This window comes from Ranitomeya variabilis, chromosome 2 (assembly GCF_051348905.1).
Source record: "Ranitomeya variabilis isolate aRanVar5 chromosome 2, aRanVar5.hap1, whole genome shotgun sequence".
Taxonomy (NCBI): Eukaryota; Metazoa; Chordata; class Amphibia; order Anura; family Dendrobatidae; genus Ranitomeya; species Ranitomeya variabilis.
Window position 1 is genome coordinate 382237752 of NC_135233.1, and position 24084 is coordinate 382261835.

A 24084-nucleotide genomic window follows, 5' to 3' on the forward strand; every position below is an offset into this window, starting at 1 on the left:
AATGGAAGAAGTTTGGGACCACCAGAAGTCTTCCTAGACGTGGCCGTTCAGCCAAACTGAGCAATCGTGGGAGAAGAGCCTTGGTGAGAGAGGTAAAGAAGAACCCCAACATCACTGTGGCTGAGCTCCAGAGATGCAGTAGGGAGATGGGAGAAAGTCCCACAAAGTCAACTATCACTGCAGCCCTCCACCAGTCGGGCCTTTGTGACAGAGTGGCCGAACGGAAGCCTCTCCTCAGTGCAAGACATATGAAAGCCTGCATAGAGATTGCTAAAAAAACACATGAAGGACTCCCAGACTATGAGAAATAAGATTCTCTGGTCTGATGAGATGAAGATAGACCTTTTTGGTGACAATTCTAAGAGGTATGTGTGGAGAAAAACAGGTACTGCTCATCACCTGCCCAATACAATCCCAACAGTGAAACATGGTGGTGGCAGCATCATGTTATGGGGGTGTTTTTCAGCTGCATGGACAGGACGACTGGTTGTCATTTAAAGAAACATGAATGCAGCCAAGTACAGAGATATTGTGGATGAAAACCTCTTCCAGAGTGCTCTGGACCTCAGACTTGGCAGAAGGTTCACCTTCCAACAAGATAATGACCCTAAACACACAGCTAAAATAACAAAGGAGTGGCTTCAGAACAACTCTGTGACCATTCTTGACTGGTCCAGCCAGAGCCCTGACCTAAACCCAATTGAGCTTCTCTGGAGAGACCTGAAAATGGCATCCACCAACGTTCACCATCCAACCTGACGGAACTGGAGAGGATCTGCAAGGAAGAATGGCAGAGGATCCCCAAATCCAGGTGTGAAAAAAGTGTTGCATCATTACCAAGAAGACTCATGGCTGTACTAGCTCAAAAGGTGCTTCTGCTCAATACTGAGCAAGAGGTCTGAATACTTATGACCATGTGAGATTTCAGTTTTTCTTTTTTAATAAATTTGCAAAAAATTTTACATTTCTGTTTTTTTCAGTCAAGATGTGGTGCAGAGTGTAAATTAATGAGGAAAAAATGAACTTTTTTGAATTTACAAAATGGCTGCAATGAAACAAAGAGTGAAAAATGTAAAGGGGTCTGAATACTTTCCGTACCCACTGTATATTCTTGTACATGGGGGCAGTATTATAGTAGTTATAGTCTTGTACATAGGGGCAGTATTATAATAGTTATATTCTTGTACATAGGGGCAGTATTATAGTAGTTATATTCTAGTACATAGGGGCAGTATTATAGTAGTTATATTCCTGTACATAGGGGGCAGTATTATAGTAGTTATATTCCTGTACATAGAGGGCAGTATTATAGTAGTTATATTCCTGTACATAGAGGGCAGTATTATAGTAGTTATATTCCTGTACATAGGGGGCAGTATTATAGTAGTTATATTCCTGTACATAGAGGGCAGTATTATAGTAGTTATATTCTTGTACATAGGAGCAGTATTATAGTAGTTATATTCTTGTACATAGGGAATAAACCAAACGGGCGGGGCATTAAATATATATAATCTCTGCCATACAGGATAGATAGAAAAAAAACAAAGGAAAATGGACACTGGAGCTAGATAAAAATACTCTTAATTTTAATTGCAAAGTCATTAAAACAAAAGTAGACAAATATTAATGTAGACAAAAACAATTAAAAGTGAGAGACGACATCCAAGTGCCACGTACAGGTAGGAGGTATTGCAAACATAAGAAAATGAGCCAAACAGTCAAAATCTAAACAATATCTAGAAGGTAGATATATGAAGCAGAAAGCTAAACACAGACAGTCTGATTAAGTATACTGTATACATGGAGTTTTCTTAATAGTGAGGGTTACATGCAAAAACTTTTTACTTAGTACCTATCAATAGTCTCAATAATAATTACACACATGACCTCCTCTATAGTACTTAGAGTATGCGTATATAGATAGATATGCCCGAGGCTCAAAAAATATGTATATTAAATCAAAAAATCACATCGGAGTTAATCAAACGGGGTAGATATAATAAAGTGCAAAGTGCCGTAGTGCAGTATATAGTATAGCATAATATGTCCTCAGTTGGCTAATGCTGTGCAAAATCCCTTGCTAGGAAACTATAAGAAGAATGTACACTGAGGTAGAAATACCAGGCATTTAGGGGAAGTCCTGCAACCCTTTGAAAAACCCCACATTCAGTGATATGGAGTAAAGTGCAAAAAGTAATAACTGGCATAGTAAACCAACCTGCACCAGATGTGTTAGGAGAGAGGCCCCAACGCGCGTTTCGCACACTGCTTCTTCGGGATACTATCCCTTGTACATAGGGAGTAGTATTATAGTAGTTATATTATTGTACATAGGAGCAGTATTATAGTAGTTATATTCTTGTACATAGGAGCAGAATTTCTCAAACCACTTCATAACACTCTGCTCCCTATAAAAGGGGAAGTGAACGAATAAAGCACAATAATCCCAAGTATAATAAAAATACCATTTTTTATTACAAATTTCTTACAATCAATTCAATGATGAAATACAAATCAAGACCTCAGATGTGAGAGACACCTCGCTAAAGAATCCATTATTCACATGACATTAAATATCCTTTTGCTATATAGCATTATAAAAGGTCAAAACCAGGGAGAAATCCAAAAAATTCCTTCAGCCCCTTAGCTGATAATATATCCACATAACTCTATAGATAGGCTATATACCAGAGCAACTGTGAATGAGCTTGGTAATTTATCCTTACTTCTTATCACACCTGATATGCCTATATCTACCGATCTTAGTATGGCTAATACATGAACAATTTCAAAATCAGCATAGATGCGCATAAATATCTCCTTGATAACTTACTCAATGTGTGGATTCGATGCTGTGTCCCTCAACCCCGACGTGCGTTTCGTACACATTTCTTCTGGGGGCATGTGAGCAGTATTATAGTAGTTATATTGTTGTACATAGGGAGCAGTATTATAGTACTTATATTCTTGTACATAGGAGCAGTATTATAGTAGCTATATTCTTGTACATAGGGGCAGTATTATAGTAGTCATATTCTTGTACATAGGGGCAGTATTATAGTAGTTATACTCTTGTACATAGGAGCATTATTATAGTAGTTATATTCTTGTACATAGGGGCAGTATTATAGTAGTTATAGTCTTGTACATAGGGGCGGTATTATAGTAGTTATATTCTTGTACATAGGGGCAGTATTATAGTAGTTATAGTCTTGTACATATAGGCGGTATTATAGTAGTTATATTCTTGTACATAGGAGCAGTATTATAGCAGTTATAGTCTTGTACATAGGGGCAGTATTATAGCAGTTATAGTCAGGTTTCTTTGTGACATCCGTCCTGGGGACCATATTATATGTTGGAATCAGCGTTGTAGACCTCCAATTCAGATACATACAGACCTTTATGAAATATTTTGCACCATCCTTTGAACCTCATCCTCGAGAGACATACAGACCACATTCACATTCTTAAAGTGCTATTTTTACAATGAAGCACTTTATCATAATATCACACAATGAGCTGATGAAGTTATAACGAGTGACCTATAAATGACCAGGGCAGGACTTGTGAACCTTACAGTCACGGGATGGACATAAACAGCGCAAAATCTGAGAATGAACCTGCGTGCACAGAATATACACAGGCACAAATCCCCGCTGTGAAATACACAGGATGAGACAGAGACACTGGAGAGGTGGCAGCTTAGATTACTGCACTAATACATATACAGTGCACATCGTATATACACACGTCCGTCACAGTCCTCCACTGGCTGCACAAATATCCACTTCTGGAAAATCACTTTATACACTCAGAGAAAACTTTAAACAGATGGAAAAGTCCCAAGAGTGAGAAGCAGAAACACTTTCTGTGCGGAGACATTCTGCGCTAAGGAAATAGCAGGAATTAAAGGAACAGGATGGTTCAAAGCTTTATTACTATCAGTCGTGAGGATATTGAGATGGTGATTAGGGGCTATAAAAAGGAAAAAAAATTACAGAATTTGGTGCTTATTTTGCCAGTGTGGCTTTCCTGCAGATTCTCGAATACAGAAATTAGGAAATTCCACATCCTGTGAGGCCAAACCTAACCCTGACCATTGTTCGCATTCAATTCTCAGTCCCATTATTGGAATAACTGAACTCCACAATGGGGCCTCATTCTGAAGTCCATTTTTCACGTACGGGTGCTATCCATATTTTTCACAGACAGCACTCATACGAGTGATAGTCTGTGGAGCCATTCACATGTTCGTGAGTTTTTAGAGACTGAGTAGTTGGCGGAAAATTGCGGCAACATGTCTGATTTTGATCCAAGGGTCAGATCAAAATCGGCAATGCAAATCTATGGGTCTGTGAAAAAATCGTTCCACGTGTGATCCAATTTTCATGGACTCTCAGAAAGAAGAAGGTGGAGAAATTTTTTCTTTTTTGTTCGTAAAAATTGGGAAAAACTGATGACAGTCTGATAAAAGTCTGATCAAAATAATCCGTCCGTTGTTCTCATATGTGAGATAATGGACTTGTGAATGAGGCCTTGAAACGCAAGTTCCAAGATGTGAGAAAAGTGCACACATACACTGTAGCAATGAACTATGTGTAACGTTTCCTCACCTCTGTCTATTCTGCTCATTTTGCCAGGCATGGATGGTTCTATGTAGGGGTGCCTGCCAAATTCTTTGGGTTGGGAAGGATTATGTCCTCATCTACTGGCTTGCCACTGTTTCCACAATTCCATTAGAAAATTCCAAAACAAAACATTAAGATTTCTGCTTTTTTAAGTATAAGACAAAAAAACACAGAAGCTGCAGTTTTCGGATCCAGAACATAACTGACTTTACACCAGGGATAAGTCTGGTTTTACGGAAGAGTGCGCTCTAATGAGCTCTATAGCTAGGTTTCCGTCCGATTCTCTGAAAAACAGGATGTAGATGGAAACCCTAATAGAGTCCGATGGAGCTGTGCACTGATATGAGGCTGAGGGAGTAATTTTGGGCTTTGGCTTCTGTCTCAGCAGTGTCTCTCTTTTTTCGACATAGACAAGAACGTAGTCCATTGGGGCCCTGCCTGGATGTGTGTCGGAATCCTCTTTTCGGGGATTCCAACGGGAAGTCTAAAGCAGTGCTCAGCATAGAGTACTGGAGGTGTCTGAACCTCGCCTTACTGCCGAGAATCGCTTGGGTTCTTGAACAGAGATTAAGATAAGTTTGTGACAGAGGATAGGAGGGTATTAGGATAAAGAAGAGGAAAATAAGCTGAAAACGTTTTACAATATTTAGGAAGAACAGAACAAGTTCAGGATACAAAATGGAGGAGATTTACTCTAGGAGAAAATAAAATGAGACTGGGAATAGGAAGAGACTAGTGCAAGATTATTAGAGAGGATAACCTAGTCAAGTCAAACAGAGAAAGGAAGATAATGAGCCCACCATTGGGAATATAGAATATGATGGCAGGACTTACTGTGCAGAATCAATTCAGTTCTAGAGCAGAAGCTAAGTTTAGGATGGAAGATAGGACTGGTTCAGGGTAGAGAATGAAACCAAATTACTGCAGGGGATAAACCAGGCCCTCGAGGACAGGATAAGACTAAGCAGAAGACAAGACAGACGCAGGGTACAGAATAGAGGACAGGATGAGGTCAGAGCATAGCCCAGAGGTCAGGATGGGCTCAGAGTACAGAACAGGGTACATGACAGGGTCAGAGTATACAACCGAGGTCAGGATGGGCTAAGAGTACAGAAGAGAGTACATGAGAGGGTCAGAGTATAGAACAGAGGTCAGAATGGGCTCAGAGTACAGAAGAGTGAACAGGACATGGTCAGAGTATAGAAAAGAGGTCAGGATGGGCTCAGAGTACAGAAGAGAGTACATGAGAGGGTCAGAGTATAGAACAGAGATCAGGATGGGCTCAGAGTACAGAATAGTGAACAGGACAGTGTCAGAGTATAGAACAGAGGTCAGGATGGGCTCAGAGTACAGAAGAGAGAACAAGACAGGGTCAGAGTATAGAACAGAGATCAGGATGGGCTCGAGTATGGAACAGGGTACATGACAGGGCCAGTCTAGAAAAGAGGTCAAGATGGGCTCAGAGTACAGAAGAGAGAACAGGACTGGGTCAGAGTATAGAAAACTCAGGGTACAGAATAGAGGACAGGATTAGGTCAGAGTATAGACCAGAGGTCAGGATGGGCTCAGAGTACAAAACAGAGTACATGACAGAGTCAGAGTATAGAAAAGAGGTCAGGATGGGCTCAGAGTACAGAAGAGTGAACAGGACAGGGTCAGAGTATAGAAAAGAGGTCAGGATGGGCTCAGAATACATAAGAGTGAATAGGACAGGGTCAGAGTATAGAACAGAGGTCAGGAAGGGCTCAGAGTACAGATGAGAGAACAGGACAGGCTCAGAGTACAGAAGAGAGAACGGGACAGGCTCAGAGTACAGAAGAGAGAACAGGACAGGCTCAGAGTACAGAAGAGAGAACAGGACAGGCTCAGAGTACAGATGAGAGAACAGGACCGGCTCAGAGTACAGATTAGAGAACAGGACAGGCTCAGAGTACAGATGAGAGAACAGGACAGGCTCAGAGTACAGAACAGAGGGCATGATGGGTTCATGGTACAAAACAGGACAGGATGGATTCAGTATACAGAAAGAGAACAGGACATTCACAGTGCAGAAGAGAGAATATGATGGGCTCACGATACAGAACAGAGGACAGGACGGGCTTATAGTACAGAAGAGAAAACTACATAGGGTCAGGGTACAGAACAAAGGACAGGATTGCTTCTGGGTATAGAATAGAGGAAGGAATGGGCTCAGAACAGGACATGCTTAGGGTGAATAACAGAAGATAGGATGAGCTCAGGGTACAGAAGAGAGAAAAGGATGGACTCCGGAAACAGAACAGAGGATGGACAGTCTCAGGGTACAAAAAGATTACAGGATGGGTTAAAGGTGCAGAAAATAGGTCAGGCTTAAAGTACACAAGAGACAACAAGATTGGTTCAAGCTACAAAACAGAATAGGACGGTCTCAGGGTACAAAACAGAGGATGGTACAAGTTAAGGGTACAAAACAGAGGACAGGACAGAATGAGTATGGAACAGAGTACAGAACAGGTTTAAGGTACAGGATAAAGGACATAATGGGCTCAGCGTACAGAAGAGAGAACAGGAAGAGCTCCAGTTATAGGAAAAAGGATAGGACAGGTTTAGGGCACAGGGCAGAGGACAGGACTAGTTCAGGATAGAGCGCAGAGGATGGGACAGGTTTAGGGTACAGGACAAAGGATGGGACACGTTCAGGGTACAGGGCAAAGGACAGGACTAGCATAGGGTTCAGAGCAGAGGATGGGACAAGTTGAGGGTACAGGTGTACAGGACAGAGGACAGGACTACCTCAGGGTACAGAGCAGGAAACCTGACTAGCTCAGGGTACAGGGCAGAGGACAGGACTAATTCAGGGTACAGTGGAGAGAATGGGACAGGTTCAGCGTACAGGACAGAGGATGGAACAGATTCAGGGTACAGGACAAAGGATGGGACAGAGTCAGGATACAGGGCAGAGGACAGGACTAGCTTAGGGTTCAGGACAAGCTCAGGGTACTGGGCACAGGACAGGACTAGCTTAGGGTACAGGACAGAGGACAGGATTAGCTCAAAGTACATGGCATAGGACCGGACTAGCTCAGAGTACATGGCATAGGACAGGACTAGCTCAGGGTACAGGGCAGAGGACAGGACTAGCTCAGGGTACAGGGCAGAGGACAGGACTAGCTCAGGGTACAGGACAGAGGACAGGACTAGCTCAGGGTACAGGACAGAGGACAGGACTAGCTCAGGGTACAGTGCATAGGACAGGACTAGCTCAGGGTACAGGACAGAGGACAGGACTAGCTCAGGGTACAGGACAGAGGACAGGACTAGCTCAGGGCACAGGACAGAGGACAGGACTAGCTCAGGGTACAGTGCATAGGACAGGACTAGGTCAGGGTACAGGGCAGGGGACAGGACTAGCTCAGGGTACAGGACAGAGGACAGGACTAGCTCAGGGTACAGTGCATAGGACAGGACTAGCTTAGGGTACAGGACAGAGGACAGGACTAGCTTAGGGTACAGTGCATAGGACAGGACTAGCTTAGGGTACAGGACAGAGGACAGGACTAGCTCAGGGTACAGGACAGAGGAAAGGACTAGCTCAGGGTACAGTGCATAGGACAGGACTAGCTTAGGGTACAGGACAGAGGACAGGACTAGCTCAGAGTACATGGCATAGGACAGGAAAAGCTCAGGGTACATGGCAGAGGACAGGACTAGCTCAGGGTACAGGGCATAGGATAGGACTAGCTCAGAGTACATGGCATAGGACAGGAAAAGCTCAGAGTACAGGGCAGAGGACAGGACTAGCTCAGGGTACAGGGCATAGGACAGGACTAGCTCAGGGTACATGGCATAGGTCAGGACTAGTCGGCCTACAGCAGTTCCTGGTTTCTATAAACAAACATAAAACAAGTTTGAAATATTGGACCTGGATAAGAGCAAAGTACTGAAGAATAAAACCAGATTAGCATAGATACAATATTAATCTAAGGAGAAAATTATCGATCACGAGCTGTACAATAGTTCAGAACATTGTCATTAGTATATATCCTAATGTAGTCACTCGATTACTGCCGCAGACTCATCTATAGGACAATGCCGCTTACATGATACAGCTGGAAGATTTAACAGTGCGATATGGGACAAAGTAAGGCCCTGCTCACAATGGGCGTTACATTTAACGAACCGTACACACCAGAAAAAGCTCCCAGTGAAAGCGCTTAACAAATCTGTACGATTTCATCCATCTGACACAGGACAAAATAGTGCGTGCATTCTGTCTGTCAGTAAGATATCAGATATCAGTCACTGTACATGTTTTCCTATATATGAAAGCCTTTGCTACTCTATGCAGAATCTTCCAAAAAATGTATCTCGCATGGCAATTTATATGTCACATTTCAGATCCTTCCAACAAAGGTGTACACCTGCTGTCACCTAAAGCATCGACAGAAGGATCTAATAAGCATGAAGGCCAAAACTGTCCCACAACAGCAGATCTCACAGAGAAGAAGGATCATAAATGTTGAAATATACAATCAAGGCCAAAAGTGTTGGCATCCTTGAAATTGTTCCAGAAAAGTATTTCTCTAAAAAAAAAACTATTGCAATTACACAAATTGGGTTGTAAACTTCGTGAATATGTTGCGGGGATGGACTTGTAATCTTAAGATTGTTGATATTGTTCAGCAATTTTGGTTCTCAAATCCTCAGACAGTTCTCTTCTCCTCTTTCTGTTCTCCACACACAGACACACAATGAATGAGTAAACGTCTCCCCTTTTTGTCTGGTCTCAAGTGTGGTTTTCATATTGTCCACAGAGCTGTTTGCCCATAATATTGGAATGGTGTTACAATTTTGGCCAGCCCATTTTTGGGGGGTTTTGTGTAAAATTATGTCCAAATTGCCTTTTCTCTGTTTTTCTTTGTGTTGTTCCAATGCACACAAAGGAAATAAACATGCGTATAACAAAACATGTGTAATTGCAATAATTTTCTTGGAGAAATACTTCATTTTCTGGAGCAATTTCAAGGGTGCCAACACTTTCAGCCAGGACTGTACGAAGAAATGTTCCCTGCATGTCTCAGGAGATCAGCCATATGTCACCCCATTTCCTCCTCACTATCCTGTGTGTGGCTGTAAGATAACTAGCTGCAGTAGGAACCTCTCCCCACCTCTCAAATGTGACATCGGTCTAAGCCAAAAGGAAAGCAGACTTATTGTAAAGAACCTATTATATATGGAGCACTAGTTACTATCTTTTTTATGTCTCATTATTCCAAGTAAACTAAGTGGTTAGTGTTTGGGGTGAGCAGGACAGGTAATATGGGGGTTTCAGCAGGTAAGTACGGGTTTGTCATTCTGCTAAATTATATTATGATTCATTTTAGTATCCACAAGTGACCCTCACGCAGATACCTCGCAGGGCTCCTGAACACAGAAGGGACTCAATATGTCCCCCTGCCCTATATATGGACACTAGTAATGGTGAGGATCACTATCAGATTGGATTTATAGGGATATTGGGACAGAAGGTTTATATAGAGGTTTTATAAGACAAAGTTTCTACCAGTTGCAGATTTTCCCTGCAATTTATTTTCTATTAGCTGCTTCAAATGTGATCTGGAAGAAAGCGACTTAATAGATTTGACTAATGTGAGTGTTACCCTCATATTGACCTCATTAATGTTAACAAGTTCTGCATCTTAGATCAAAGTAGGCCGAGCCTGACAATCTTGGCAAGACTGACCAAGGATCTAATTTGTGTGACAGCATAATTAAGCATGTAGAAATATATAAAGAAACGTTCCCTGTGTGTCTCAGGTGATCAGCTATGTCACTTCTTTCCTCCTTACTGTCCTGTGTGTGACTGTAAAGCAACCAGCTGCAGCAGGAGCCTCCCCCCACTGCCCTGTCTGTAGTAGAGCAGTAGATTGTGAGGCCACGGCTCTCTTGGACGAGGTTTCAGTTGGCAAAGGTTTAGTGTTCATTTAAGTAACCAATTCTGGTCGGTTGACATAACTTTTCCTGGAGGAATTCAGCTGACGGCAATAAGGGCCTATGGGCTCTCTCTAACTAAAGACCCTCGGGCACTTCCATAGTAAGTCAGATTGTGATCTCAGCCGGGACAGGAGAGATTATAATCTGTCTGAAGAAGTAGAGAAAATGTGCTGATCTATACAGAAACGTGTAGAGGCTTTTTAATTATGACTCGTCAAAAACATTAAAAATCTTGAAGTTAAAATTACATATTGCCCAATTTGGGGTCCACAGTATATACACTGCTCAAAAAAATAAAGGGAACACTTAAACAACAGAATATAACTCCAAGTAAATAAAACTTCTGTGAAATCAAACTGTCCACTTAGGAACCAACACTGATTGACAATCAATTTCACATGCTGTTGTGCAAATGGAATAGACAACAGATGGAAATTATTGGCAATTATCAAGACACTCTCAATAAAGGAGTGGTTCTGCAGGTGGGGACCACAGACCACATCTCAGTACCAATGCTTTCTGGCTGATGTTTTGGTCACTTTTGAATGTTGGTTGTGCTTTCGCACTCGTGGTAGCATGGGACGGACTCTACAACCCACACAAGTGGTTCAGGTAGTGCAGCTCATCCAGGATGGAACATCAATGCGAGCTGTGGCAAGAAGGTTTGCTGTGTCTGTCAGCGTAGTGTCCAGAGGTTGGAGGCACTACCAGGAGAGAGGCCAGTACACCAGGAAACGTGGAGGGGCCGTAGGAGGGCAACAACCCAGCAGCAGGAGAGCTATCTTCGCCTTTGTGCAAGGAGGAACAGGAGGAGCACTGCCAGACCCCTGCAAAATTACCTCCAGCAGGCCACAAATGTGCATGTGTCTGCACAAACAGTTAGAAACCGACTCCATGAGGATGGCCTGAGTGCCCAACATCCACAGATGGGGGTTGTGCTCACAGCCCAACACCGTGCAGGACTCTTGGCATTTGCCTCAGAACACCAGGAATGGCAAATTCACCATTGGCACCCTGTACGCTTCACAGATGAAAGCAGGTTCACACTGATCACATGTGACAGACGTGGCAGAGTCTGGAGATGCCGTGGAGAGCAATCTGCTGCCTGGAACATCCTACAGCATGACCGGTTTGGCAGTGGGTCAGTAATGGTGTGGGGTGGAATTTCTTTGGACGGCCGCACAGCCCTTCATGTGCTCGCCAGAGGTAGCCTGACTGCCATTGGGTACCGAGATAAGATCCTCAGACCCCTTGTGAGACTATATGCTGATGCAGTTGGCCCTGGGTTCCTCCTAATGCAGAACAATGCCAGACCTCATGTGGCTGGAGTGTGTGAGCAATTCCTGCAAGATGAAGGCATTGAAGCTATGGACTGGCCCGCCCATTCCCCAGACCTCGCTCCATCCACCAACGTCACGTTGCACCACAGACTGGCGGATGCTTTAGTCCAGGTCTGAGAGTAGATCCCTCAGGAGACCATCCACCGCCTCATCAGGAGCATGCCCAGGCATTGTACAGTAGGGAGGTCATACAGGCATGTGGAGGCCACACCATACTGAGCATCTTTTCCTTGTCATGAGACATTTCCACTGAAGTTGGGTCAGCCTGTAATTTGATTTTCCACTTTGATTTTGAGTATAATTCCAAATCCAGGCCTCCATGGGATATTCATTTTGATTTACATTGATAATTGTTATGTTTCATTGTTCGGAACACATTCCACTATGCAATGAATAAAAATTTGCAACTGGAATATTTCATTCAGAGATATCTAGGATGTGGGATTTTAGTGTTCCCTTTATTTTTTTGAGCAGTGTATGTATATCTGATCATCTCTCTGACGATCTCTTAGTGAATGCATCGCAGTGTTCAGCACAGGCAGCAGAGGAGAGATTCTGAAAATTATCTTTTTGTGACACATACTTTCTAAAACCAAACCAAATATTGACCTCCCCTCCCTCGCCCCGTTCAGACCCCCGGTTTCACCCAAAGTGAAGCAGTTCTATAAACAGGAGCTCTGTGCATCCATCCACACAATGGGCTCTCTGTGAAAATCCTTCCCTCAGACAGAGGATGCCCTCAGCACTCACAGGGACCGACCTGGGCAAAGAAAATTCACTATATTTCCATTTCAAAGGGGCCATTTCAGGGGTCCCTGGGTGCGGATGCAGAGGAACCCCAAAACACTCATAACCGACGGCTTGTAAAACTTGCATTGTTGAGCGCCACATTCCTGTCACTAATTTAGTAGAAATCCTTTCCTGAAACATCAGTGTATGGGCCAGACACAGCCGAATACCAGCGTGTGGAAAACTCAAAGGAAAACAGTAGCCGTGTGTGTGTGAGGAATGAGATCCATATGGGTTTAGCGTGTGCGGTTATGGGGCACGGGGCTCATGTGAATTGCTGTTTGACGTATTCATTCTTCTGTCTGAGCAGCGAATACCTTTCCTCTGACAGCTGGCCAACTATTTTATCTGGGATCTCAGGTATTATTTCAGGACAGACATGATTGCCTGGTGAACCGGCCAGCGCGGCAGAAATCACAGGGCGACATGGTGATGAGCGGATCTCACAGACTGGGCTCGTGTAATGACTGTAGTTTCGGCTGAAAAAAAGTCAGATCGCATTTGCACTAATTTTATTAAATAAGGCCAAACACAAATCTGATTTTTTTCCTAGGCTGAGTGGTGTGAGGAAAACAATTGCAGCATGCACGATTTGCCTCAGATAATCGGATCACACAAGTCTATGGGTCTGTGAAAACAAATTGGACTGTGCTCAGATGACAAGTGTGGCCCAATTTTCACGGATGGAGAAGATGGAGACTTTATTTTTCTTCACATCCGAAAAAAGCAAAATTGGACCATTATTCTCAGATGGAGAACATGCAGTCATGTCACCCTAGCCTTATAGTGTGAGCGACATTAACGATTTATCCAGATTTATGCACATGTGTCCTTCATTAGGCTATGGCCTAATAATTGGAGAATAATTGGGCTCCTCCATACACAAACTAAAACAATCCACTTGCATATAATAATGGATCAATCCAGACATTTTATATTTTCATTCTGAATTCTTGAGATTCACTCCCTAAAGCTAATAAGCAGGGGTCATATTAGAAATACAGAAATGTGATATATCTATGGAAACTTTTACATTTGTTGCTTCTTCCATTACTCTTCTTACATCTGTGCTACTAGGGAAATTCATCCCAAAAGACGTATATTAAGCATAAAGGAATGGGTTAGATTTTGGGGCCACAGCCAGTAATGAATGTCCCCCAGTTTGATTGTAGGGTCTTCAATTAAATACAAGTAAATCAAAGAAAGTAGCTGATAATGGACCATGACCTTCATTGACCAGGAGAACAGGACATTGGGTCCGCCTCAGCTTCCTGACATTTGTGATCTTGGCCACTCTTCAATTTACCATCTGAATGAAATCTGATGAATATAGAAAATGTGTTCGCGCCAAACAACAATACATAATGATATTCAAGATGGTGACATGGAAATAAGACCAAGATGGACACCAGGTGGTAAATGTATCAACGAGGTTTTGGGTAAAAGGAAGGAACAGTTCCTCCAAAAGATACAGGCTTTGGAGCAATCACTGCACAGAACTCAAAGAAATTATGTTACCCTTATTATATGATGGTCACATATAGGATGTATTGACTACACTAACTAAAGAAGCACAGAAGGAAAGTTAGTAAAGAACAAATCTTTACAATCTCTAGTATTTTTGGCTGCTCTGGGAATCAGGACCCTGTATGCAGGGGAGGGGGCGACAAATGAGAATTGTGTCATCAAAAATAATAGATCCTTGTACTGGGGGGCCAATCTGCTACATAGTGATTGCCAGAACGTACCGCCTTAGGTGCAGGCCTAGTAACAATATTGTGTATTACAAATAATGGGCTGCTGCCATCATCATGAACTAAGTCTACATAGGATAACAACACATCTCTGAGACTCCTTTATCTAAAGATGCAAAGAAAAGCTCAATATAAAAAAGAAAAGTGCTACATAGAAGTCAACAGTAATAGGTCTTCATATCAATAAAGGCCAAGAACATGACCTTGATATTATCAGGAGGCAGCAGAGCTCCTCTAACTAATCACTAAACGATTGCATAAGTGCCGAGAACCAAGTCACCAGTTCACTACATGGCCACAAAGCTTGGGCATCATGGCTGAGAATCTATGAAAAGAAAAAAAATGGAGTTGCACAAGAAAAAGAGCAGGTGTAGGTGCCAGGCCACAGTTTGTAACCCACCAATCTATGGGACATGTAAACGTAAAAAAAGTGGGCAGCACTCAATGGCAAATTCCATCCAAAAATGTCCTGTTTTCATGGGCCAATAAATGCACACTTTTTTTTGCACGGAATTGCAAAATTCAGTGTTCCCCACTTTTTTGCCCTTTTATCTATTTGTAAAAAAACCAGCTGCACTTTGTAAGGCAATAAAGTCCCGAACTTTACACTTAAACTACTTGGAGTGCTGCCTTATTTTTCTTTAGATGAATATCTACCCATCAATCTATCTACCAATCCACCTATCCATCCACATATCTATTCACCTACCCATCCATCCACCTATCTATCCATCCATCCACCCACCCACCTATATATCCATCAATCCACCCACCTATCCATCCATCTATCCATCCACCTGCCTATCTATCCACCCACCCATCTATCCATCCATCCACCTATCCATCCACCCACCCATCCATCCACCTATTGATCCACCCACCTATTCATCCACCCACCTATCCATTCATCCATCTATCCACCTATCCAACCACCTATCCACCCACCCATCTATCCATCCATCCACCTATCCATCCATCCACCCACCCATCCACCTATTGATCCACCCACCTATTCATCCACCCACCTATCCATTCATCCACCTATCCATCTATCTATCCACCTATCCATCCATCCACCTATCCATCCATCCATCTATTCATCCATCCACCCACCCACCTATTGATCCATCCTTCCACCTATGCATTCATCCGTCCATTTTATATTTGTACTACAGAGTTAGGCTGGGGTCATACTTGCGACTGTGAAGTGAGAAACTCGCGCGAGTCTCTCGCATCAATAACTGTCACTGCCGCCGGCACTCAGGACCGGAGTGTGCGGCTACATAGAAATACATACATAGAAATACATGCAGCCGCACGCTCCGGTCCGAGTGCCGGCGGCAGTGACGGGTATTGATGCAAGAGACTCGTGTGAGTTTCTCGCATCACAGTCGTAAGTGTAACCCGGCCATATTCTGACTCTGGATCCCTATAGCAGTGACAAAGTGACTTGTGCATTAGTTATATGATCCGTTTCACCAGTATGCTTGATGATAATTGACAATATTGCTGCCATTTTCTTGTGCTTAGCATTTCAGGGCGAGAGTTGGGCTCCTGCACTTCATCCCTAATTGCTATTTCTGTAGGAGCGCCAACACTCGGAGTATAATCTCCACATTATGCTTTGTGTGAGAGGACGCTCTGAGCCTGGATCACACCCACAGCCATTTCCTAAGTGAAGTTTCACATTGCAGATCTCTCTCGTCATTAATTCAAAGAGCAGAGAAATCTATCAGGTTACCGACAGTCTGCCATAACGTGACATGAAAACACAGACATCACGTGCCGACGTCACCAGCTATATGGTATATACGCTATATACAGCCATGGCTGCCATGTCCAGCAGATCCCAACACCACAAATGCTTCCTCTGTCAGCCTCATATTCTAGGCAGAGAGATCATTGTATGTAGAGTTTCCCATATACAATTACAGCTAGTCCTTTACACTTCCATTATACGTAGATAAAACTGTGGGATCAAACCTTCTGATGTGTAATTAACCTACTCAAAGTAATCTGTTACATCATCCCTGCAAATTATCCCAAATATTTCCTGCTGTGGACTATAACATTATTTCTTATTATTCCATGTGACATCTCTATAGATGTAGGTATCAGTAATGGTAGATGCCATAGTGGCCACCTGGAAGGACCTCCATGCCCAGAGCTCAATCTACAGACTCCCGGTCATCTGGCTACCTCACAGAATGGCTTCTCCGGCTTCTATGAGGCCTTTCCTTAGTTCTTCATGATAAATATATTTGTATCTTTGTTTGTGTTAAAAGGGTCTTCCAGGAATTTAAAACAAAATCTAAAGTAGGAGAAAAGACAATACTCACCTATTAAATCCCCTTCATCTTCATCATCATTACTCTGATTGTTCTGGTGGTCCTTCTCCTGTCTATAATCACTTTTCTGGAGTGATGACATCATAGACATCCATGTGACCGCTGCAGCCAATCATTGGTCTCAACAGTGATGTGGCCAGTAAGTCGTGTAGATGTACATGTCATCATGACTACAGGGACCATGAAAGACACAGTGGGTCATTTTTTTGAATTTTACTATATTTGGAGCTATGAGCCTAGTTATTTCAATTACAAGATGACTCCTTTAATTCCAATTCCAAGACAACCCCTCTGTCAGTATGATCAACCCCACTCAGCCATCTATATGGGAACGCAGGTCATAGGAAGCTGAATAAAATGATACCTCGATATCTGCGATCTGATGTCTTAATCTAAAGAAATTAACATTTTTCTTAATATGTAAATGAGCTGTTAAGATCTATGGGCGGAACATAGATCTCCTTGAGAATCTGCCTTCAGAGATTATTGTAAATGAAAGGAGGTGTTACCGCTGTGAGACATGTAATGACTGACAGTCTGTCCTCCAGATCTACATGTCTCACACTGGTAATGCCTCCTTCATTTAGAATAAGTTCTGGAGGCGGAGTCTCAGGGAGATCTATGTCCAGCCCATAGCCTGGAACCGCTCATTTAAATATTAAGAAACACGTATACTCCTCTGGAATAAAACATCAGATCGCAGATATTAATGTATCATTTTATTCAGCTTCCTATGACCTAAAGGCCCATATAGATGGCTGATGGGGGTTGATCCTACTGACAGATTCTCTTTAAAGTCTATATATTTGTGTATTCATACTCATATGTAGGATACGTACAATTAATTCCATTAGCACTTGGCAATACCTCATATTTCTATATAATTCCTATAATGAAAGCATTATATTGATGTGTATATACCTGTAAATGTACACTTCTGCACACCACAAAGCTATAGCTGTACGATAATGAAATATCAAAATGCCACGAATCATCACATGTCCATGCCCAGGATACCCAGGAGACTCTGCAAAAACTCTTACTGTCTCACTTATTCATTCTCGTCTGGACTATTGTAACTCTCTACTAATTGGCCTACCTTTTACCAGACTCTCCCCGCTCCAATCTGTCCTGAATGCTGCTGCCAGGATCATATTCCTCGCCAACCGTTACACCGATGCCTCTACCTTGTGCCAGTCATTACACTGGCTACCCATCCAATCCAGAATCCAGTACAAAACTACTACCCTCATCCACAAAGCACTCCATGGCTCAGCACCACCCTACATCTCCTCTCTGGTCTCAGTCTACCAACCTACCCGTGCCCTCCGCTCTGCTAATGACCTCAGGTTAGCATCCTCAATAATCAGAACCTCCCACTCCCGTCTCCAAGACTTTACACGTGCGGCGCCGATTCTTTGGAATGCACTACCTAGGTTAATACAATTAATCCCCAATCCCCACAGTTTTAAGCGTGCCCTAAAAACTCATTTGTTCAGATTGGCCTACCGCCTCAACGCATTAACCTAATTATCCCTGTGTGGCCTATTAATAAAAAAACAACAACATAATCACGTTCCTCCATCATGTTCTCATACACTTTATGCAGTTAATAGCCTCTGTGTCTGTACTGTTACATACTTAGGTAGTTAACTGGTTCATGCAGCTTTACATGAACACCCGAGCCTTACACTATGGCTGGTCCAAATAACTAAAGCAATTGTTACCATCCACCTCTCGTGTCTCCCCTTTTCCTCATAGATTGTAAGCTTGCGAGCAGGGCCCTCATTCCTACTGGTATCTGTTTTGAACTGTGATTTCTGTTATGCTGTAATGTCTATTGTCTGTATAAGTCCCCTCTATAAGTTGTAAAGCGCTGCGGAATATGTTGGCGCTATATAAATAAAATTATTATTATTATTATATTATTACCCACTGTGCCTCAGTATGTATCCCTTCTACAGAACATCGTCACCTTGCCAAGTACCAGCTTATCTATACAGGTGTAACTACAGGGGGTGCAGGGGTGGCAGTTACATCGGGCCTGGTACCTATGGAGGCTCAAAAGGTTCCATTGGCCCAAGTGAGAAGACCAAAACCATTAAAGAAATTAAGAAAGTTGGAAGTCATATTGGAGATTTTGCATTGGGGCCCAAAGACTGCAGATTACACAAGTGTATCTATAGACTGTAGCAGTCCACAACTGATCTTACTGCCAAGTCAGATGGATCTATGAGGATGTTTGACCTAGAAGCCAATGGAAAAGTTAACAAAGTAATGTAATATCCCTCATGTGTGATTCAATTATTGGAAGTCATGTTCTTCCCTCACTGCTTCTTCATGGTCCACACTTGGGTCACGCTCAAGTTTAGTCTGGGCCTAACTACCAGGATCAGTAACTACAATGAATCACCTGCAAAAGACCACCTCTGTGAGAAGACCACTGCCTTATCCAGGCCGAATATCCAATGATAGATTATCAGCTGTACCATATAATATACATACTGTAAGGAGATCAACTTTTAATGCAAATTTTGGGTTTTGCCTGCAGTCCTCATGGTGTAGTCCTACAGCTGTGGGTGTATTGCTGAACACTTTGTCCTTGGTGGTGGAACTTTCATTGTACTGAAGCTCGTGTGATATGGTGCCAACTAATGGGGCACACGGTATGTGACCAAAACACTATAATAATATAATTCATGAGTCCATCCATCACTGGTCCCATGCTGTAGCACACATTGGGGTGAAGGTCTTAATCTCGTTCCTCTCCCTTGTTCTCCCGTCCACTCTGGGACCGGGTGATTGACACTTTGCTCTACTGTAATAAGAAGGTCCAGATTCACTGCTTGCTCCTAACAAGCTTCGCTTTCATCCCGGGCTCCCAGCTCTCCTGCTGTCCTCCACTCAAATAAGTGACACCTCTTTCCAACTATTCGGCAGACCTCAGCCTCCCTGGCACATAGTGATCAGGTAGAGGACAGAGGGCGGCATTCACTACAGTCACACAGGAGTCATAGTAATCCTCCAAATCAGGTGATGTCAGATACTCGGGGCTATCCTGGACATCCGCACCCTCGTAATTCACATCTTATCCACAGCAGTATTCCCATCCATTCACCGGGGGCCGATGCTCCAGATTTAGGAATCGAACCCTGAATACTGGGTATCAATATTCCTCCTTCATGTCCTATGTCTACATGTCCTGGCCTGACCTCTGTCCCTCCAGATTCTGCTCCTAGACTGCCATTTATGTTCTTCTCAATCCCGGGCCTACACCGTTTCCTCACCTTGGATTGGACCCAAGACTCATTAATTCTTAAGTGTTAGAGCAGCGATTGACGAGTTCATTTGCTGCTGCGTCTCCTTTCCTCGATGCCTCCTTGGTCCATTAGGGTCAATCCCATTATAAGGGCAATTTCACACTCTGCGGTTTTCGGGAATACACCCATGCAGTTTTGGGAGCATATATTTTTATCTAAACTCACAAGTGGAGCAGCAGTCGTCCTTCCTGTATATTTATTATTCCATTTGGATCCACGTCTGACTTTGGTCCCAAAAAAATCCATCAAAAATTTCAGCAGCATTTTCCCCAAAAAAGTTTTCCAAAAATATTGCCAATTGTGTAACCCTCTCTGCTGACAAGCAGATATCTGCTCCAGTCTCCAGGTACATAGCAACGTGGTCTTGATCTGCACCCCCCAAAATTCTGTCACCGTTATCCATAGAATCTGATATAATTTAGTAACTCGTTCAGTTTTTAGTTTCTGCTTTTTATTTTTTTCCTAATCTCTGTGCCAGAAGAGTCGTCTCCGTCCCAGAGATCACGGCCGGCACCTTTTTTATGGATTCGTGCAATTGAAATCTCATTCTGCTTTCATGGAAAATTCTGCGCTCGCTATAAAAGTCTTCTTGTTCCATCAGCCAGTGCTGAGCTCATTAGAAACAAACCGAACAGAAAAAAATAATCTGGCCGGTCAAACAATAAAATATCCTCATTGTTCTCAGTGCAGTAGAAACGTCAGAGGAAAAAATTCAGGAGGGGAAAGAGTTATTATTTTTGTCACCCACCAAATGACAAAATAAATCAATCACATGACATTTACAGAACTTGTCTTATGAATTCTTGAAATGTCTCCGAACCTCAGAAACAAATAATAGGTCAGACTTTATTAATGTCAGCTCTTTACTGTTGCAAAAAGTTTCAAAACCTTAAAAAAATAAATTAAAAAAAAGAAAATAATACATATCCGTAAAAATTGAGCACAGTTCCTCTTTGGCAAGGACTCTCGGATTGTTTAGCTTTTTAAGAAAAAATAAATAAATAAAAAAACGTAGTTAACCCTTTACTCTCCAGAATCATTAAAAGTTTGATGAGGCCCCATCCAGGTGTGGTTTACCTGCTCCGTGCCCACGCCCACCAACGCCAGTGCTATTACCCAGTTTTATTGAAAAATGCTCTCTGTGCCCCCACCTCCCCCCAATTTCAGGACCATATGCTGCAAATACCAGCACCGTGATAAATCTCGCAGAGCTGCCTCTTGCATGCACCACTTGCTTTGAGATATGAGTGTCACTGAGGGTGGTATGAAGGCTGCACTCCAAGACATACCTCACCTCCCCAAGTGTAACCTCTACCTGGGCTCCCTGTGCGCCTGCATCGCCTGCACACCACACACAGCTCTGCACAAACACCGCTATTCACATATCTATATGTACACTGTAGGCATCCTTACACAAACACAGAGGCACAATGCACTGCTATGTAAGGGGGTGATGGCAGGGGTGGTGGGCATCCTCATATTCGGGCAGGGGTGGTGGGCATCCTCATATTTGGGCAGGGGTGGTGGGTATCCTCATATTCGGGCAGAGTTGGTGGGCATTCTCATATTTGGGTAAGGATTCTGGGCATCCTCATATTCGGGCAGGGGTGGTGGGCATCCTCATATTTGAGCAGGGGTGGTGGGCATCCTCATATTTGGGCAGGGGTGGTGGGCATTCTCATATACGGGCAGGGGTGGTGGGCATCCTCATATTCAGGCAGGGGTGGTGGGCATCCTCATATTCAGGCAGGGGTGGTTGGCATACTCATATTTGGGTAGGGGTGGCGGTTATCCTCATATTCGGGCAGGGATGGTGGGTATCCATATATTCGAGCAGGGGTGGTGGGCATCCTCGTATTTGGGCAGGGGTAGTTGGCATGCTCATATTCGGGCAGGGGTGGTTGGCATCCTCATATTTGGGCAGGGGTAGTGGGCATCCTCATATTTGGGCAGGGGTGGCGGGCATCCTCATATTTGGGCAGGGGTGGTGGGCATCCTCATATACGGGCAGGGGTGGCCGGCATCCTTATATTTGAGCAGGGGTGGTGGGCATCCTCATATTTGGGCAGGGGTAGTGGGCATCCTCATATTCTACTATAACCAGAATACAAAGTCACAACACTTAGTACACAGAAGTGAATATGAACGACATGTGCTCTATAATATATGCACAATCCATAAATATCATCCATTATCTGTATATATCATATATAGTAACTTGTAACCGCACGTCATATGGCGGCATAAAACCTGGGTTAGGACAGGAACACAACCTGCCATCAGACACCCTGTACATTATTGTAATACAAGAGCCCCAGGACCACAATTTCTGTGTATTCTTAAAACAGATGTACACATTTTCATGGGAAATCTTAAAAATAAAACAACCCAGGAATACAAGGCTATGGCAGCAGATAAATACACATTTTGCAAGAACTGGCAAAAAAAGCAGATTTCTCCCAAAAGGAATGTGTCCCTGGAGCCGCAGCAGGTGGTTCATGCTCGTCCTATAATCCAGCAATCCCCCCTAAATACCCTTGGTGAATCTGGTGGATCTCCACGGACCTGCAGGGTGGGGGTTCTGTATCTCCCTGCGGCTTCTCTTCGGATGTCAGTGGGTTCCAGTGTCGTCTGTCATTAATAGCTTTTATAATTTGTGCTGGAGATTAAGGGTTAAATTTATTCTACTCCTTCATTACTACAAATCGCATTTATTATAAGTTCTCAATATTTAACTCTTCGTCTTCCAGGGATGTGTGACAGCTGCTGTCATCTATCAGTAGTTACAGATACATTAGGGTCAGACACTCACATCCTCCGCATCTTGCTGGATTGGCTGCACCTGATATTTTACATTTTCCATCTGCTGATTCTCCATTCATTACTCCTAGCATTTTTTTAGGTTTCCGCACTGACATTTAATATTCCTGCAGTGACATTTTGGGCACATTGGACACCTCCCCCGTCTGTCTGTCTGGGAACCTGTGCCAGTCCGGAGCTCTGACTCATTATTGATGACTTTGACAGCCCGGCTCAGAATTCCAAAATATTTCCAAGCCCCTTGTGGTCCCAGATTGAGACTTATCCTCCTTATCATGGGCACTTGGTGACACCTTCATGCAAAATAACCAACTCAATGGCCCCAATCAGTTTTTGGGTATAAAGCGGATGAAATTTTTTAATCAAATTTTTCAATTTTCACCCAAGCGGGCGCCTTAACTAATTCTAACTTTTCAGTTTGCAGTCATCCCTTCCATTCCACTATCTGCTGTGCACCCAAGCAGTAATGATGATCTTACCCCCCAAAATGCCAGTCTTACCTGCTGCCTGCGTCCTCAACAGCTGCCAGAAGAGAAGCAGCGCCAGGCTGCAGAGAGGGGGCACCCCGGGGACCCTGCATCTCCTGGGCTGAGGCTGGGGCATGGTGCCCAGGTACAGGGAAGGGAGGGAGAGGAGGCCGCAGGATCAGCAGCAGCAGCAGCAGCAGCAGCTAGGTGCAAGGGAGCAGGACAGGAGAGCAGAGGACAGGCTGCAGCTCCTGCTGGAAACTCTCTACTTACACCATGTGCAGCCAGCCTAGGGAGGGGAGAGGAGGGCAGCCCTGTGCTGGGAGGGGAGGAGGAGAGGGGGTGTCTGAGGTGAGACCCTATGTCAGCTCCCTTTCATTAAACACACCCACTCTCACCCACTTTCCCCCCTATTTACCTCCACTGTCACCTTCTCACTTTCCCTTTGTCATTAATTCATGGTGTCCATCCCTAATTGTCACCTTTTCTGCCTGCTCCTCTCCCTCCTGGCCCCATCTCCCTCACTGTCACTCTCTACCCTCCCACCTGTCTGTCATAGGTATCCCACCGGTGCTCCGTCCCCCTGTATCCCCCCATCTGTCACACACCTTCACCCTCTCCGCTGGTGGCACAGGCGTG

The 24084-nt window shown here is 43.6% G+C and overlaps 1 protein-coding gene across 3 annotated transcripts in view; it reads right to left on the reverse strand.

Annotated features, from left to right (window-relative positions):
- COL11A2 (collagen type XI alpha 2 chain) overlaps positions 1–23661 on the reverse strand; it is a 163123-nt gene extending 139462 nt beyond the window's left edge. For 2 of the 3 annotated variants that reach the window (XM_077286192.1, XM_077286191.1), the window contains exon 1: positions 23479–23660. In XM_077286192.1, coding sequence (XP_077142307.1) covers positions 23479–23581 — 103 coding nt within the window. In that variant the 5' untranslated portion in view covers positions 23582–23660. Of the gene's footprint in view, positions 1–23478 lie in introns of all 3 variants that reach the window. The other variant, XM_077286193.1, reaches the window with a different exon arrangement.
- Positions 23662–24084: the final 423 nt, after the last annotated feature.